Raw genomic sequence first — 18,921 nt, forward strand, 5'->3', positions numbered from 1 at the left:
TTCTCACTGTTTTCTTTAGACTATGCAAGAAATCAGAAACTAACACAAGTGTTCAAGCAAAATGTTAAATCTTTTCAGGGATCATTTTTCTTGGCACAAATCTTTACTTGAAACATATGGGTTCTCAACTCTGGCACTTAAGGTCCACTTTTCTGTAGATTTTTGCCACAACACTAATCATACACAGTGTAGATTACTTACTGTAATCCATTACTGAATACAAATTAGCCTATATATGATGAAATTATAGTAATACAGTATCTATTAAATGACACATTTTAAGTAATATAATCTGGTCACTTTTTTTATTACTTTTGACCTAACGCATTAATCACATTGTTTTGAATAGAATAATCTCATAGCATAGTGATGTAAAAATGCAAAGGGAATTTTTTTTTTTTCAACACTTTGTTATATCAACAATGTGAAGTGCATTAAGTCAGGCTTTCTCAAACAGGGGTTTGTGTTATAGGAACAGCAAAATGGTTTGTAAACTGGTGAAAAGCTAATAATTAATCAAATTGTAAGAAAAAAAATTCTAAATAAAAACAGTCAAAATAAAACGGAAAAATAATAGCCTATATGCTGTTTATTTTTTGCTCTGGTTGGTTTTGTCTAGATTCAAATGGAGTTATTTGAAAAAGAGAGAGACACGGGGCAAAGAGGGTATACGTCTCAAAATAACAAACATAGAATTATATAATATATAAATGTGTACTACACATTCAGTCAGTCATAATGATTGTGGAGTTGTGTGCAACCATGCAGTTAATGCAGTATCTTAACACACAAAACCAGATCTCCTTCTCTGTGGATTTTATTTTAAGGGATCACATTCACAAGGCTGAAAAGTCTAGGCTCATTGCTGAACATCCAAACAGTAAGTCAACGTAATTCAACTAAATTTACTGTAACAATTAAGTATTACTTAAATATGAATGCTATTATGAGGTATTTGGTACTTGATATTCTCACATGATCACTATTATATTCGTCCTATGTGAAATCTGGTTGTTAATTTATTACATAGAGTGCGTTGCGAAGGTATTCATATCCCTTCCATTTTTTCCCCAAATTGAACGTTGCAGCCTTTATGCTAAACTGCTTTAAATTATTTATTAAAAATAAAAAACTGAAATAATTACATGGCATAAGTAGCCTTTTCTGGGACACTTGAAATGTAGCTCATGAGCATTCCAGTTTCACTGGATCATCTGAGATGTTTTTACACTTCAACTGGATTTACCCTTTGGCAATTTCAATTGAATGGACATGATTTGAAAAAGGCACACACAACACACCTGTCAATAAAAGGAGCAAAAACCAAGCCATGAGGTCAAACAAACAGCCTGTAGAGTTGGGGAAGACTACAAAAACAATCTGCTGCATTAAAAGTTCACAGAAGCATAGTGTCTCCACAATATTTAATGGAAGATGTTTCGAACAACCTTCCTAGAGCTGGCCTCCTGGTCAAACTGAGCAATCGATGGAGACAGGCCTGGGTTAGCTGATGGTCACTCTGGTTGAGCTCCATGATTATATAAGATAGGAGAAACCTACAGAATGACAAACATCACTGCAACACCCAAACTCCATCAGTGACAGAATAGAGAGAAAAAAACGTTGGGAGCCAATCGCACACTACAACACTTAGATTTGTCCACCTTTAAAGGTTTCGGTCTGTGACTATCCTGCAAAAAGAAACTGAAGTGCACGGTTAACCTTCAGCTCCCTCATCTAAAGACATTTTAAACATAACACTAATCTAAAGTTGTTGATTTTTAAAGACTTTTGTGTCACAGTCCCAAACCCTTAACAATCCTGATGGCCGTCAATAGTGAAGGATATGCTCTTTCTTTGCACCCAGATGGTGTGGTTATGGCATCTAACACCAGGCCTAACAGGGCCATGCTAGTCAAACCTCGACCTCTTGGATGTATCCATACTTTTGAGGTAGTTTTCACCTAGTAATACTGTGGTTACTGTGTAAAATTGAATATAATGTAAAAAATATTTTAAATGTAAAAGTCAACCTTGACTAGAGTTCAAATATAAACAGTAAAATGTTTCCTTCGATTTCTTTTTTAAACACATGATCTTATTAATTTGTGTATTTTTCCTGTTCTTAATGTAATGAATCAACTGGGGAAGTATAATCGTGATATCTATTAGTTATTATTTTTTTTACCATATTCACCTGGGGTGTCTGTCTTGCCTTAAGAAACATTTTGTTTTGTCGTTACATTATTTTATTTGGATTAAAATAATAGGGCGGGACTTGTATTTTCAGGTCACAAAATTACCTAAACGTAATTTCCCGTTTTTCTGTTTCCTGTCGCTTGTTGTCAGTGGTGAAAGTTGACAGCAGCAGCCTCCCAGAACTAGCGTTGCCAAATCCTCTGTTTCGACTAGTCACCGATGTGAGATCGTAAGTGAATTTCCAAGGATTAAACGCGTGCTCATATCTATCTACATTACATTAACTGTTATAGTAAATTAGGAATATTTCAAAACAACTATAAAATCGTTTAATTTGGTCCTTATCCTGATTTAAATTGTTTGCGGCGATTTATTCGCAAAGATCTGGCAACCCTCGGCCACAGCACAGTGGCAAATGCGGACTGCTTAGCTAGTGTGCTAGCAGCATACATGTGGAGGGGATCACATCCCAAACTCTGCCCAAATTCCCCTTTAGACTGCCAAATACCGCCAACTGCCCCTGTATCCCTCACAACAAACGTGTTTTCTTCAACATGAAAGGGTGAGTAAACAGCTAAGAAGAGTCTATTCATTTCAAGTAAAGTTTTCCCCTCTATTCTCTCTTTTTTCCAGTAGGGGGGCAGTGGAGTTGGTCTAATGCTAGCTGCTAGCTCTCTGCGCGCTTAATGTGGAGAAGAAATATTTGCGCCGCATTTTCACACCCAGCCTTTAGTCATTGCCTTACCTTTTTCACCAGTTGTCCGAAAACGCCTTAAAAATCCCTTATATAATCTAGCGTCAGATTTATCAAAATGCCAGTACAAATGGCACGAGTTAAGTCCGTGCCAAACTGGATCGTGTGTCGAATCTAAATCCGAAAATGTTGAGTCAGTCTTCAAGTTGCTATCTTGGTTAGCCAACCACGCTTAAATATTCCTCTGAAATAAGCTCTCGTGGATCCTGAGGCCGTTAGTTTGACATTAAAGCTTGTTGTCATGTTGATTTCTTTCATATGTGAATATTTTGATGTAAAAATTGAGAGATGTGACACACGTGATGGAGTGAGCTTAGCCACATAGCATATCCTCTTTGAAAATGACAGAACACGTTTAGAGGGTTTTAATCACTTAATGAAGGCTGTTACTTTAATTTTGGTGGATGAAATTATTGTAATAAATATATAATGTTGCGGCATGATAGTTTCACTGAAGTGATGCTTTGATCATGTATAAAGAAAATGAGTGACATTGCCTTTCTAATTATCTTTAAATACTTTTCATTTTAAGTGTCATATTTTTTTTTTAATTTTTACATGCACATCTTAAATACAGTGGTACCCAACCCTGTTCTTGGAGGGCCTCCAACAGTAACTTACACACATATCTGACACACCCATTACAGGTCTCTGCTATGGAGCCGATGAGAATCAGGTGTGTTTGATTAGAAAAACATCCAAAAATGTGTATTTATAAGGGAGCCTCCAGGAACAAGGTTGACCAGAGCTATAACAGTGCCCGATTATGTTTAGAAGGTGATTTGATAGTATTTGAATGAACTGTCATTCTTGCTTAGCGATAAAATGGGAGACTTTATCTTCACTGAAGCTTACTATTTGAAACCAGTGCACTTTGATGTGATGTTTGGGAATCACAAGGTTTTGTTTTGTGATAGTAATGGTCATCCACCAGTATGAGGAAAACATGGACACTAAATATGGGTTACATATTTAGTATCCATGTTTTTCTCCTGTCACCTCATACTGGTCGTTCAAGTGGCAGCGGTAAGCATGTGACCAGCAGCTGTTGTGTTGGTGCTGGGCTTCAGCATGCTGCCTTCCTATAAATACCTGCTTTATACACTGCTGGTTTACAGTGATCATACATTGGCCCGATACATTTTTGGTCGGACTTTAGTTTAGGGTCCAATTCTCACAATTAACTAACTATTAAAGGAATAGTTCACTTAAAAATGAAAATTCTCTCATTATTTACTTACCTTCAAGTAGTTTCAAACCTGTTGAACACAAAAGAAGATATTTTGAAGAATGTCGGTAACCATACAGTTGATGTTCCCCATTGACTTCCATAGTATTTGTTTTCCTACTATGGAAGTCAATGGAGAACATCAACTGTATGGTTACAGACATTCTTCAGAATATCTTCCTTTGTGTTCAGACGAAGAAAGACATTCATACAGGTTTGAAACAACTTGAGGGTGAGTAAATGATGACTTAATTTTCATTTTTAAGTGAACTATTCCTTTAATATGACTTTTGCCTCAAACTCCTAATTACTGCTTGTTAATAGTAAGGTAGTTAAGTTTAGGTATTGGGTAGAATTAAGGGATGTAGAATATCGTCATGCAGATTAAGGCATTAATATGAGCTTAATAAGTACTAATGAAATGCTAATATGCATGCTAATGAACAACTAGCTCATTGTGAGCATTGAACCCTAAACTAAAGTGTTGATTTTTGGCGGGTGCATTGTTTGGATGGTACCAATATAAAAAAAAAAAGTAAAAAGAGACACACTGATACTAAGGATGCTTTCACACTGGCAGTTTAGTTCGAAACACGGGGCACGGTTCACATGAAAAATCGGTGACAGCTGTCATGTGGTTGTGCTGGAACTGTGGCGTGATTTGCATGAATGTGAAAGCAATTCGGACTCGGCTGAACACTTGTTTAGGAAGTAAATTAAAAATAAAACGCTAAATAAAAGGCATCAAAACATGATAGAGTATGCAAAGTGCATATTCATAATTTACATTTTTAGCACTGGGCACTTGGGTAGCACTGCTGCCTCACATTAGGAAGGTCCCCGGTTTGAACCCCGGCTGAGCCAGGAGTTCTTTCTGTGTGGAGTTTGCACGTTCTCCACGTGTCAGTGTGGGTTTCCTCCGAGTGCTTCAGTTTCCCCCACACAGTCCAAAGACATGCAGGTTATGTGGATTGGATATGCCAAATTGACCGTAGGAGCATGTGTGAGTGTGTCCCTGGGTTGCATCAGGAAGGACATCCGGTGTAAAACCTTTGCCAAACCTGTGTGTGTGTGTGTGTGTGCGGATAATTTCGATGAAGCAGACCTTGCAAATAAGCGGGATTAACACTAGGAAAAAATATATATTTGTGTTTTAAATTTAAGTGAGCGTTACATGACAGAAAATCTAAATGTTCTGTAATCTGTAAGATTATATACATATAGCTACTATTTGTGTGTGTGTGTGTATGTATATATATATATATATATAATATGAAAATAACTATTTTCTGCATTCCTAATGGTAAAGCTATAATGCATATATTTGTAGAGACTGAATGCTTTCCTGACATGTAGAGAGATGGAGTTAGTTCTTTTGTGTACAGCTAGTTGACCATTCTGCTTTTGTTCTAGTAGCCGGATCGAGTTGGGGGACGTTACACCCCACAACATTAAACAGTTGAAGCGTCTGAACCAAGTGATCTTCCCTGTCAGCTACAATGACAAGTTCTACAAAGATGTTCTTGAAGTAGGAGAGCTCGCCAAGCTAGGTAAGAAACAAAGCTTCTGTGACTTCATAATGATGCTTTTGTCATTATGTGTAAACTACTGTTCTAAAGTTTATGGTTTGTAAGATTTTTTTCTTACAAAAGATTCTGCTCACCAAGGCTGTAATTATTTAAAGTGGCAATATTATGAAATATTATTACAATTTAAAATGACTCTTTTCTATTTTAATATATTTGAAAATGAAATTTAGTCCTGTGATCATACTTCAGCCTTCAGTGTCACACGATCGTTCAGAAATCATTCTAATATGCTGATTTGCTGCTCAAGAAACATTTCTGATTATTATCAATGTTTGAAAACAGTTGCAGCTTAATATTTTGTAGAAAGCGTGACACTTATCAGGATTCTATGATAAATAAAAATGTCAGTTATATGAAATAGAAGATTTTTGTAACATTTATAAATGTCTTTATTGCCACTTTTGATCAATTTAATGTGTCCTTAATGACTAAAATGATTAATTTCTAAAATCGTATTGGCTTAAAACTTTTAAACTGTATTGTAAATAGATTCCCGCTAACCATTTGAACCTTCTCCAGCGTATTTCAACGACATCGCAGTTGGTGCCGTGTGCTGTAGAGTGGATCACTCTCAGAACCAGAAGCGACTCTACATCATGACACTGGGTTGTCTAGCACCTTACCGCAGACTTGGCATAGGTAAGATTAGTTTTCTGACTGTTTTTAGGTGCTCGTGTGTCCTCAGTTATTTCAAAGGGCATTCAGGAGTCAGATTCCCTGCGATTGAATGCATGGTTGCATAATCAGATTATTGTCTTTGAGCGATGCCTGACTTGTGTAATCCACTAGAGCAGTGATGTTTGAATTTTGTTATTTGAACGTTTTCCAGTTACTGATATGTATCTTGCCATGTTTGTTTGAAGGAACAAAAATGCTGAACCATGTGTTGAACATTTGTGAGAAGGATGGCACTTTTGACAACATTTACCTGTGAGTCTGAAAACGGTCTTGTGCTTTATTTGTTGTGAAACATCCATCTGTGTCTCATTCATATAATGTTTAATGTTGATACTTGAGTAACTATGTGAAGTCTGCTGCAAAATGAATCACTGAATATGTAAAGAGTCTTCTACATACTAAAGTCACATGGTTTCGGTTTCTCTTTCATGTCTTCACAGTCATGTGCAGATCAGCAATGAGTCTGCAATTGACTTCTACCAGAAATTTGGCTTTGAGATCATTGAGACAAAAAAGAACTATTACAAGAGGATAGAGCCAGCAGACGCCCACGTTCTTCAGAAAAGCCTGCGCAGCCCATGTGCGCCCCCAGCAGGAGAGCTGCAGAAAGCCAACTAGGGGTCGAAGCGCAACACCACATTGGTTTCTTCCCCAAATGGAACTGTAACAGATGCCCCAGGGTTGACACACTCACCACTTTCTTCAGAGGACATTTTAGACAGAAAAAAAATCAATGACGTATTTGCTGCATTTATTGTGCAAAAACTTTAGTCCCCGTTCAATTTTTTTGTTTTTGTTTTCATCATTTAGAGTTGAAATTACATGGAGGTTTTCAAGCAGAATTCATAAGTGCTCCAAAAAGCTGCTGACTTCTTATTGATCTGACATGGTGAAGGTTGTTTTCAAAGCATACTGTTTGCATTTTTTTTTTTTTGGATTTGTTTAAGATAAGGGGACATCGCTTTGCTTGGACAAAACAATAGAACAAAAGAGGTAAAGTCTTTTTAAAATATGACTCGATACGCCCCAGCTGGCAACCTTGGAGGGATTGTTTGAATCGTCTTAGGGGCACTTGGAATCCGCAGAACTCAATCACCCCGCCATCTGAGCCCTCGGACACGCGGCAAGGGGATCTGCAGGTAGCTGAGACCTCCTGTTTCACCATACAGGCAATATGCAATGTCGGAGGGTTGCATGTGATGCAATGTCTCCTTGTGATGTCAGCCGCCTCAGTCCGTGTTGAGGCTAACCCAGTGAGGAAATGGAGCGTAGAGCCCCCTCGAACAAGAGAGTGGTACTGTTTTAGTATGGAGGAGGTTAAGGGGAGTAAACTCCACTTGTTTGTGAATGTTTTGTTTTTCAGCCCATTATTTAATATCCCCATCTTTTTTCTTTCTTTTTTTAATTTGTGGATTGAGTCTGGGCTTTTTCTGGGGTTTACAGAGATGCTGCCTGTGAGATGTTACAGCTTCAGATAGCAAGATATGGCTTTTTATAGGCCTTGACGGTTGCATTGTTTATGGTGGATGTGGTTCTCAAATAATTTTTAATCCACCTGGACTTAAGTTAGAGTTGTTGTTGTTGTTTTATTTGAAAGAAGTTTCATTTCCCCCCACTCATTACCTGCCTGACTGTTTCTAAATTTAAATCCCAGCTTCTCACTTGTTAACGCAGCAGAAATAAATCCTCCCACAATGCAACAGTTACATTTCAGTGATGTTCACTGACCACCACCTATTTCCCATATACAATGTGGGAGTGTAAAAGGTTAGTTCTACAAGTTATTGTATAGGACTTACAGAACCAGATCCCAGGAAAAGCCTTGACTCAGTGCATGCCCAGGGAGACATGCCCTCTCCATTGTAGTAAAAGCATGTTTTTTGTTCCTCCTTTCTTTGGAAAATTTTATCTTTTTCTGGAGCTCTATATTGTATGACTTTTAAACCTCTAAATAAAAAAAAATACTATTTGCATTATTTTTCGTTTTTCATTATTTTTGTGGACAACTGAGCATAACATTAATATTAATCGTTATGCAATATACTAGTAAAAATACTTTTTTAATTTTATTTTTTATAAAATAAAGCTTTATTTTATTTTACAAGGTTACAAAGTCCACTATACTGGGGGACAATAACAACAAACATTCACCTCTCCTGCGTTGTGTGCTTTTTCCGATGACCTCATCAACAATACGCCCCTTCAGCACGGACTCGTGATCTGATTGGATGCAATCTCATTCGTCTTTACTGTGATTGGACAAAACGGAAATCCCGCCTCACTGTTTTGTGACTGGCAGTTTTATGCTAGGTAAGATATGGAGTAAATTGGTCAGGATCAACAAAGTTTTGACGAGGATATCGTCAGCTCAAAGAATGGACAAGCAATCGGTAGGTCCTTGACAGCTGACAGAACTGCTGACATGTTGTGTTAAACAGATTAGTGATGCAGGTAATAATCGAAAACCATGGTGATGTGTTAGCTGTCGTGTTAGCTCAATGCCAGTTAACCACTCAAGCTATCTTTGTACCTTAAGGGCGTGCAAAAGGAGACACTTAAAAGAGTTGTACCGTTATGTGTGTACAGTCAGCTATATTTTCATCAGTCTGTGTTTTATTTATTCAATCTATTCAGGCTTTGAGTTCAATACATATTGTTTAGGTTTCAAAGCTAACAAGCTAAGTCTGTTAGCCAAGTGTTAAAGAGCTTCACATGCTCGTGGTGACAGGCGAGTCAAACGGGCTTTCTTGTACTATATCTACATGTATTAATTTAGATTAATAACCAAGCTCAGTTAGCTGCAATCTGTTGTTTATGTCTGTATTGCTAACCTCTGACCTCAGTCAGATTCCTCCTTACTGCTTTGATGACTTGCAAGTAAATACAATATTCATTTCATTTCATGTAAATGCCTATAACCTTTCTACATTATGTCAAAACTGTCAGTGAAACTCTGTACATAATATAGTGAACAAGAAGTTTATTGACAATGCTTCACAATCCTGTAATAGTGTTTGATGTAAAGTTATGTCATAATTTATTATTAAGAGCATTTATTTTCCCTCTTCTTTACTACAGTTTTTTATGGAGCATAGAGGTGCCTGGATCTATGGTCTTCAGCATTGAGCTCACACATACTTAGCTGCATGCTTTGTGCTGAAAGGTAATATTGCATTTACCTCCAACCACAGTATATCCCCTTACATATTATACTATGAGTTGCATCCTTTTCACATAAGATTTTGTTTGTGTTTTGGTGTAACAGGCTGTACAGTGTGCCAGGATGCCGGAGATAGTACAGAATCAAACAAATAACTCAAAACCGCCACGGTACTGATCAATTCCTGCTTAAAGAGTATATTGAATGTCAAAGTAGTTCTGACTGAACCTTTGCTCTTTCATTAAATTGATCATTTTTGGGCTATGTTTGTTTTATAGGTGACACTTTACAATAAGGTTCTATTTAATGTTTAAAATACTTCGATTTAATTATGCGTATGTATTTGCTAATTAATAAATTGTGTAATACAGTGTGATATTTATTATATATTTTTTTATTAGTAGCTAGGTAGAAGTGGGCTAATTTGGACTGTTATTTCTGATTTACTTGAGTTCAAGTTGTATACCATTTATTCATTTTCTGTGAAATGTTAGGCGGAAGAAAAACAAGGAGATTCATAATGCAGGTGAGAAAGTTTCATGGTAAAAAAGTATGAGTGCGAGTAACTGTTTTCAATATTTGTTTTTAAAATGTAATAAATATTTTTATAAGTAATTTTTTGTATGCTATGCCTTGTTTCCCTAATGCATCAGTGGAAAGACATCGTAAAGAGAAAATCAATGCTGGTATAAATCGGATTGGAGAGCTTTTGCCTTGCTCTCAGGCCTTGAAACAGGTAAACCCATGTAATAAAAGTATAAACTAAGCACAAAAGCTGTGTATTATTATTGTTCTTACTGAGTTCTCTGTCTGTAATATTTTGCTTTTCCTTATAGAGTAAAAATATGATTCTGGGAGAGGCTTTTCGTTACATCACTGATCTAAAGCGACAAAGTGATGAAATGCTGCTTAATGGAGGAGACAAAGTCCAAGGTGAGCCATGATCACAAAATGTAATTGTATAACTTGCCTGAATTTACATAAGATGAATTAACATTTTACTCATTCCTTATGGGACATGGTTTTATTAAGACAAGTGTTGAATTAATTTCCTGCCAATGCATTCTTTGTAGGCTTTTGTGCAGTCATTCATTTTGATATCTATGTTAAATATGTCTCTGCAGCAGAGGAGATAAAGCGCTTACGGCACCAGGTGGAGGACCTACGCAAGGAAAGCGCTCATTATATTGAGCTCCTCAAAGCTAATGGCATTAATTTCCTTGATGACCCCACTATACACTGGAAAGGGAAGCAGCGCAGTGCAAAAGTAGCCAAAGTCACTCCGACGCACTTAATGTCAAAGGGAATAATCGTATACTCCAATGGCAACAACTGTCCAACAAGCAAAATCTCCATTCCACAAAATCCAGTTTCTCATCTTGATAAACAACCGACAAATGCTGTAACAGTCCAACCATCATGTGATATTACATTAGGCACGGGCCAGACTGTTGGTATTATGAATGGAGCACCAGTCAACAAAGTTGTAGTCACTTCTGCATCTTCCCACATACCTGTAGCAACTATTATTCCTGCTGTATCCAAGTCATGTCTTACAGTTGTGGAACAATATTCTCCTCTGGCACCTACTACTCCATTAAACCCTCCTATGAATTATATTACTGTTCAAGGTTTATGTCCCCAGCCTGCTGTCAGCACCCCACTCCCTCCACAACTTCAACCAGATAACCCAACCCCCAGTCTCACTTCTGCTACCTGTCCGGCCACGCCTCTCAGACTTCAGCATATGCTTAACCTATCTTCTCTGCCTCAAGTTGTGATCAGTAACTCAGTGGTTCCTGTTGCTGCAGCCCCCACCATGCTCTCACAGAATTCTGAATTCCAGTCTGTTAGCACTATATTACCAGCAAGCTCTACCCTTCTTAGAACCAGTCCAACTAGTAGCACACAGACTACATGGACCACACTACAACTGGCAGGAAATACAGTGCAACCTGTCTCCCAGGCACTCATCACAGATGGTGCCAGCATTTCACATAACCCTCAGCAACTTTCTGTATGTTCAGTGGGGACAAAACCCCTTGATGAGCCCACCTCTATCCATTTGCAACCACAGGCTCCTGTTCAACTGCAAGCCCCAACTTCAACTTGCATTCCTGTTCAGCCATCTGGGCCAAGACCTCCTCAGATATATTCAGCGGTTGTGCCGTGCCCTCAGACAGCCATAGCACAACAGTCATCAATTTTATCGGTGCCAAGCATTGTATCCCAAGCTATAGTGGTCCATCAGCCATCTGTTGAAACACAGACAGCACAGTTGACCCATCCACAATCATCTGTTCGAGTGCAACCTGCATTATTACCAAAACCTCAACGCAGCTCAGCTCTAATGACCACCTGCAACCCCAACCGGCAATCTAAAACTCCTGTTCAGCCTGCTCTGCCATGCCAGCCTCATTCTCAACCGACAGTGGTGCCCCAAGCCCAGTCTGCCGTTGTGCCTCAACTGCATCTCAGTGTGGTGCCTCAAGCTCAGCCAATCATAAATCCACCAACTCAGCCTGCCCTTGTGCCTCAACCACAAGCTGCCACACTGCCAGTGTTACAGACGATGCAGTTATTGCAGGTGAATTCTGATGAAACACCAGTTGCTGTGACCTCCTCTCCTCCAAGTAACTCGCATGTTGTTATTCTGCAACAGGGAAGCTCATGTTCAGCACCACAAGTTCTCAGAGAAGATGTCACTAGTCAGACACCCTGCCAGCACATTGTCATTATTCAGACACCTACTATGACTCCTGCACCACAGAGTCATCACACTGCCATTGTGTCAGCTGCAACCCCGGCTTTATCCAGTCAAACGACCACTTTGAACCCTACCTGTACAGCTAGCGTGCAGCCTGCTGGGACAAAGCAGTTGGTACATATTCTTCCACGTCCCTCAACCCAATTGCAAGCACAAGCACCTCAGACTATCACTGTGAATGGACAAGTATATGTTTTGCAGCCTGCAAATTCACCAGAAAAGGGAGACTCTCAGTCTGGACAAAGTGTAACTCAGATCCTTCAGCCCACCTGTGAGGAACCCACGGCCAATGTTGCAATGAATTGTTTAGGTGCTCTAACTAGTCTTAGTCAGAGCATTTCAAAGGTTTCAAGTCAAAGCAATGTGCAGATATACACCATTACTCCACCTTCACTCAGTACTGTGCAACCTCTTCCAACGTGTGCTTCAGAAGTCAGCACTCCTACTGAAACTTTTCTTTCTTCCTCTGTTCCTGTACCATCAACTGCTGCTGGCAGTGCAGTTAAAATTCTGCCAAAGAAAGGTTGTGGGACCTCTGGAAATCAAACCAGACAAAATTCAGTCAGGAGAACCAGACTGGTTAAACGAAAGGAACCTAAACCTGGGCGAAGTTTGCGTAGACTTGCTGTCAAGAGTAAGGATTTTGTTGCAGATGATACTTGTTCTGAGATATCAACTGCAACAACGGGTGTTAATTCTGTAAATTCTTCAAATAAAGATACGGTTAGTCATGATGCTAATACGCAGAGTACACCTGCCTCCGATAGTGTTATTTCCACCAGCAGTAGCCCAGCAATCGTTAGTATCAGTTCCTCCAGTGAAAAATCAGCAGACAGTTCTGTCACGGCTTCAGTGAAGGGATCCATTGTCAAGTCCCAAGTTGCTGGTGGAGAAATTGTAAAAACTAAAGCAAAATCTATGGATGATGTAAGCATGCATAACAATGTAACAGTTAGCAGTGTATGTTCAGTAAGTTCCACTCAGGGTAACGTGGTCGTTTCTACAAATTGTGGCAGGATGAGTAAAGAAATCTTTACTCCAGATATTGGTCCCCGGCTTAACTGTTCTGCGGTTAGTGCTGATCTCTTATCACAGTGTAGCTCTGTGGATACTGTTGTAACTATGTCAGATGCACCCTTAAAAGTTCATGTTAACTCTTCATGCAGTGCGACATTTTGTAGTGAAACTACTGGTCAGAACAAGGCGAGTAGCAGTAATGTTTGCACCAGTAACGAAGGCAGATTAACAGAATCAAGACCCAGTTTTACAGAGAGTTCCACTCTGCTGACCACTGTAACCTCTATCCAAAACAATTCAAAAGTTAAATCTGTTAATTCGCACCCAGTACCAAGTCATATATCCACACTAAGTCAGCCATTGGGCATCAGTACTAATTCAGCAGAGAGTGGGCCAACAGTTTCCATCATGACAAGTCAGGCCATTTCACAAACACAAGATAAGTTTGCTAGAAGAGAAGAGTTGACCGACTCTCCTCAAATTCAGGCATCATTTAGTGTACCCTCAACGTCAACTCCTGGCTCAAACACCTCTATGTCCACTCAACCTGTTCAGCTTCCAGAAACTTCCAGGATTTCAGACCCTTTCAAGTCCCTAAAACGACCATCCTCAATGAATTTGTCAATGGCAACCAATAACCAAGGGAACTGTACAGACTTCAAGCTGCCTGAATCAAATATGAACACACAACCTGTCAAGGATGGACACGCTGATGGCACCACAGAAAAGGCTGTGACAGAAGAAGGTGCTTTTGCTCAGAAAGTTCATCCACAACAAGTATGTACATTGGAAAATGATTCTTTTGAGCCTCCACTGGGAACTAATAGACAGACTGATTCACCTCTGGCAGGAGGTTCAGGCGGGAGAGGGTTTTCTGTTGCATCATTGCTTCCAGCAGGCCACAACATCAGTGCCTCTTCAAGTACATTTGGTGCATACACCTTCACTTCTGAGCAGGCAGAATTATTAGCAATGGCTGCAAGAGCCATATTTGAACAGGACAGTCCAGGCAAGAGGGCTGCTGGATGCAGTGTTGACAACCCAACAAGTACTGCTGCTACAGGCTGGGACCTTCCAAAAATGCAGCCAACTCCTTCTAACAAGGAGATTGTGACTGACCATCTGGTAAAACTGACAAAGCAGGCTGATTTGCCCATGTCAAAACCTTCATCTCAGGTCTCTACTCGAGTTCCTCCAGGTGAGCCCTTAGCCAGTAGCACTGCTGGCATCAGACTTCCTCAGAGCATAGCTTACTCGCAGTCTCAGCCTAGTTCTGTCACTAGCCTTAATGTTAATAACCTCATCAGACCAAGCTCCAACCAACCTTATCCAGGATCGCCCAATCTTGCACAGCAGGTCTCTGCTCCCTCGTCAGGAGTTGCTGCCGTTATGGTGTCTCAGTCTTCCTCACAAGTTCCCCAAACCTGTTCTGGCCCTGCTCAGCCTAATGAATATGCACCTTTAAAGAATGCTCTGATGCGAACCCAAATTGGTGTTGGAATGGTTGAACGTCATCAGAAGGAAATGTCAAAAAGGTCTGCCCGAGATGACCTTGTTCTTCCAAATAAGCGTTCAAAACAGTGCCCAGCAGGGAATGTTGCAAGAGTAGACATCAAGGCTACAGATCACGTGCAAATGATGATTAATCAGATGCCCTCAAGTACTTCTGCAGTTATGCCAAGGAATCACTCTGATGGTGTTGGGCCTCTGTTTTCTGGTAATACATTCATGAGCACTGTGCTCCGCCCTACAGAAGGACACTGTTCTATTCAGGTGCCAACACATGAACAAACTCAGCCAAGTGTGGTGCACCTGCAGCAAGGACACATACAACATAATGCTCCACAGTCTGGACAGAATTTGGGCGGAAACCCCTACCTCAAACATCAACAACAGCAAGAACAAAGACACCTTTACCAGCTTCAGCATCACCTAACACAAACAGAATCTCAGATCCATGGCATTCATCAGAGGAACCTGCTGCAAGACCAGCATGTGCAAAAAAAGAGAGGAGTGGTACGTGGTGGGCAGACAGGACCAAATATTGGTTTGCAGAAGCAACATCATTTGGAAAAGAGTGGCGTGCAGCATCAGCAACAACAGCCTCCTCAGCAACACCAACAGCAACAGCAGCATCCACAACAATCCCAGCAGCATCAACAACAGCAGCACCATCAACAGCAGCAATCACAGCAACAGCAGCAAAAGGCACAACAGATTCAACAGCAGCAACAATCACACCAACAACAGCAACAGATGCCACCACAGAACTCACATACACGTCATCAGCATCTTCAGCAGCAGATTCAGCAGCAGCAGCACTTTGGGGCTAGACAGGACAAAAACTGTGAGGCTCAACAGGCAGGTCAGAGGGCACATCAAAACAATCATTTGGGGCAGCAGGAGCGTCCACCTGGACAGGATCATGGGGCTATGCAAAGGCTAATGGGGACTCGTTCAATGGAGCAGCAGTTGACCTCTCAGGCTAGCAATTCATCACGTCAGGAGCGACACCGTCTCTCTAGTTACTCAGCAGAGGCTCTGATAGGGAAGTCTCCTGCTACTGGTGAACAACGTATGGGTGTGCACCTGCAAGCACCTCGAAACAATGCACAGGACCAGTCAGAATTACGAGGCTATGTAGACTCGTCACGTAGTAAAGGTAACATTGCTCATAATTCTCAGAGCAGGCTACCACCTGATCATGCTAATACCACGGACACCCAAAGAATACCAGATTGTGGACCTTTCAAGGCTTTGGTTAGTGGGCATCAACTTAGTAACTTTGAAGTGCAAGTGTCTCGAAGTGGTGACATGTCCAGTAAGTCTGTACCTCAAATCCAGAGAGGTCCTCAGCAGCAAACAGGATTCAGAATGGGAACAGGGCCTACAGGGGATGTGCGCTCACGTGGGACATATTCAGGTCCACATCCTGTTGCTCAAGGCGTGCACATTGGAGCAGGACTGACAAGAGAACAAGAGGGATGTCACCAGAGCTTTATGCAAAGTCTTTTGGCACCTCATATTCCTGAACAAAATGTGCACCAAAGGGCAGCCCAGGGCTGTACCCCAGGGAGTATAGAATACAACTGTGTTCCCGGGACCTCTGCTGGAGAACTTCAGGCTAAATCTTCTAGTCCTAATTTGCACCCTGCACAGAAAGCTGCTCCCATACGTCTAGGGGACAACAACAAAGGCCATATTTCTCAGGTCAGTGCAAATTTGCATGGTCCACCTGTGAGAACAGGTCCACCCCATCCCCCAACACCACACAGCAGTTCAGACACAGGACGCACTCAAGGCTCAACCAGGTCACTCTCGGTTAGTCAACGCCCCCATCATATTGGACCAGATCCACAAAGCACAAAGATTCGTCCAGGAGATCGACCCCGGTCAGGGAACTTGAGACCTGGAAATCCCTTTGAACCAGAAAGCTCTTTGCCTCTTCCATCAGGTGGAGGTGTGATACTTGGCCGTACTCAAACAGGAAGTGAAGCTAGACGAAGTAGCATTGTGCGCTTCATGGCAGATAGTGCACAGGTCAGCAGTGACAACAGTTTGGTGTCTGATCGCTGTGCTGTGTCTGATCTCACCCAGAACTTTGGCTTTCCTTTCATTGCTGAAGGAGGAATGAACCCACCACCTCCCATTAATGCCAATGCATCATTCATCCCACCGGTCACACAGCCCAGTGCCTCTCGTACCCCAGCCCTCCTTCCTGTGGAACCTCAGAACACTCTGCCTTCATTTTACCCCTCATATTCCCCTGCAGCTCATCCTAGCCTTCCAAGTGATATCCCTTTACAGTATTTCCCTAACCAGATGTTTACAAGTCCAAGCACTGACAAGAGCGGCAGTGCACCCCTGAACAATCGCTTCGGTTCTATTCTTTCTCCCCCTCGACCTGTGGGCTTTGCACAGGCTAGCTTCCCGCTTCTCACAGATATGCCAATGCCAATTACAAACTCTTCAGGCATCACACCTCATTTATCCAACTTCAACCTGACCTCTTTGTTCCCTGAAATTGCCACAGCAATGCCTCCGGATGGCTCCTCTATGCCAATGTCACCTTTATTGTCTCTTGCCAACACTACTTCATCAGACTCAAATAAACAATCTAATCGCCCAGCCCACAACATCAGTCATATCCTAGGACATGACGGGACCTCTGCTGTTTAAGATTACAAAAATTAGAAACACTTTTGTGTTTTTCTGAGAATTTTATTGCCCTCACCTTGCCGTAGATTTTGTAGTAGATGGCCATGGTGTAAAGGCTTTTAATTCCTCAAAGAAAAATGAAGCGTGGAATGTTCTCAGGTCCCAAGTCAGGATCACTCTGTGAGGAAAGTAAAATATTGCATTATGTCTGTTAGCCTTTAGTAGGTCTCCTTTGCTTGGGTTTTTTGCTGATAGTTTGGTCTGTCATGGTTCTACATGATGTATATCTTGTCTTTATTTTTCTTAAGAACAGCTCCCATTGTTTAATAGAAAAATGAATAATGTGTCTCTTACACTGTAGCACCAATAATAATGTTACAGCAAAAAAGTTTATAATTGTGCATTTAATGCTACAGTAGATATATCTAAGCTGTTTTGTAAAATATCAGTTGTTTTTCAAATGTTTATAAATATTTTCCTTCTCCTGAAGAATAAAATTCTTCTCCTGCAGAATATCATTCCAGAAGAATTTTTGCTTATTTATGAAAATGGATGTGTGGTCTGTAGATATTTGTAAAAATGAAAAGCTATTAAAGTTTCTATCTAATCTAAAAAGTTGAAGTGTGTTTTTTTTTTTTTTGTCTGACTGACTTTTGTGTCATTGATTTGGAGGTACTTTTTTTTTCTCCCAGATGTCTTGTTTTAGCAGGGTAAATCCACCAGATGTCAGTGCCTTTCAAAGATTTTGTAATACCTTTGATTTTAGGCTCAAATAAATATTCCTTTGTGTCACTAGATTTAAACTGCTGCTTTTAAATGCTAAGTTCTGTTCCAAAAACAAAATAGTTTTCTGCACAGTTAACAATTTAAATGTGACAAAATTAAAATGTGTCAATTTCTTTAACTACATTCTCTGGTTCCAAAAAGGCACTGGACACTTACTTCATGCATTTAGTAAATACGATGAAATACACCAGTGGTTGTTTTTCTAGCTATTCTACTCCTGTGAATTTGAAGGGAGCACGACCTTGAGAACAGCTGATTACCCACATTTGTTTATATCTAATGCAATTCAGACATTTTTAATTGTCTTAATGTGTCCAAAAGTTTTGGGGGGAACACTGTACATTACCTTTCTAGCTTTTGGACCAGCCTTTGATATTTAGGGAAGAATTTACACTTTATCTCAAGCAATTTTTTAAAATTGTTATTTAGTTAACAGACCGTGTTGGTGCCCTAGATAGACAATAGTCATGGATAAATATTTGTTTGTGGGTTATGTATATGTTGATCTGCATATGTTATGATAAATGTTTGTTGTGCCTGACTAAAATATCTAAAATATGCAATTTGGCAACACATTACATTAGA

General features: G+C 40.3%; 2 protein-coding genes across 4 annotated transcripts; both read left to right on the top strand.

The window, feature by feature from the left end:
* The first annotated feature begins 2,288 nt into the window (after nucleotides 1-2,288).
* Nucleotides 2,289-8,424, top strand: naa50 (N-alpha-acetyltransferase 50, NatE catalytic subunit). Of its 2 annotated transcripts, none has more exons than XM_081353174.1 (5): nucleotides 2,289-2,761; nucleotides 5,595-5,731; nucleotides 6,290-6,409; nucleotides 6,634-6,700; nucleotides 6,889-8,424. In XM_081353174.1, the coding sequence occupies exons 1-5, from the start codon at nucleotides 2,754-2,756 to the stop codon at nucleotides 7,064-7,066; spliced, it is 510 nt and encodes a 169-aa protein (XP_081209300.1). In that variant the 5' UTR covers nucleotides 2,289-2,753; the 3' UTR covers nucleotides 7,067-8,424. The 2 variants fall into 2 exon arrangements, with proteins under 2 accessions (XP_081209300.1, XP_081209301.1); XM_081353175.1 differs by having other exon boundaries at nucleotides 2,596-2,761; nucleotides 5,598-5,731.
* A 304-nt stretch (nucleotides 8,425-8,728) lies between these two features.
* usf3 (upstream transcription factor family member 3) lies at nucleotides 8,729-18,160 on the top strand. 2 transcript variants are annotated; one of them, XM_081353275.1, is made up of 7 exons: nucleotides 8,729-8,838; nucleotides 9,527-9,611; nucleotides 9,714-9,778; nucleotides 10,103-10,134; nucleotides 10,262-10,344; nucleotides 10,445-10,541; nucleotides 10,733-18,160. In XM_081353275.1, exons 3-7 carry the CDS (start codon nucleotides 9,732-9,734, stop codon nucleotides 17,569-17,571), a joined length of 7,098 nt encoding a protein of 2,365 aa, XP_081209401.1. In that variant the 5' UTR covers nucleotides 8,729-8,838; nucleotides 9,527-9,611; nucleotides 9,714-9,731; the 3' UTR covers nucleotides 17,572-18,160. The 2 variants fall into 2 exon arrangements, with proteins under 2 accessions (XP_081209401.1, XP_081209402.1); XM_081353276.1 differs by having other exon boundaries at nucleotides 8,742-8,838; nucleotides 10,736-18,154.
* The last annotated feature ends 761 nt before the right edge of the window (nucleotides 18,161-18,921 follow it).

This window comes from Scardinius erythrophthalmus, assembly GCF_964197995.2.
Source record: "Scardinius erythrophthalmus genome assembly, chromosome: 22".
Taxonomy (NCBI): Eukaryota; Metazoa; Chordata; class Actinopteri; order Cypriniformes; family Leuciscidae; genus Scardinius; species Scardinius erythrophthalmus.

Bases quoted from the DNA above. Each gene is read 5' to 3' on its own strand.
- naa50 (XM_081353174.1), top strand. The intron at 5,732-6,289 runs GTAAGAAACAAA...AACCTTCTCCAG, and splicing joins AGGAGAGCTCGCCAAGCTAG to CGTATTTCAACGACATCGCA. The intron at 6,410-6,633 runs GTAAGATTAGTT...GTTTGTTTGAAG, and splicing joins TTACCGCAGACTTGGCATAG to GAACAAAAATGCTGAACCAT.
- usf3 (XM_081353275.1), top strand. From the start codon at position 9,732: ATGCCGGAGATAGTACAGAATCAAACAAATAACTCAAAACCGCCACG. The intron at 10,135-10,261 runs GTGAGAAAGTTT...CTAATGCATCAG, and splicing joins CAAGGAGATTCATAATGCAG to TGGAAAGACATCGTAAAGAG. The intron at 10,542-10,732 runs GTGAGCCATGAT...ATGTCTCTGCAG, and splicing joins TGGAGGAGACAAAGTCCAAG to CAGAGGAGATAAAGCGCTTA.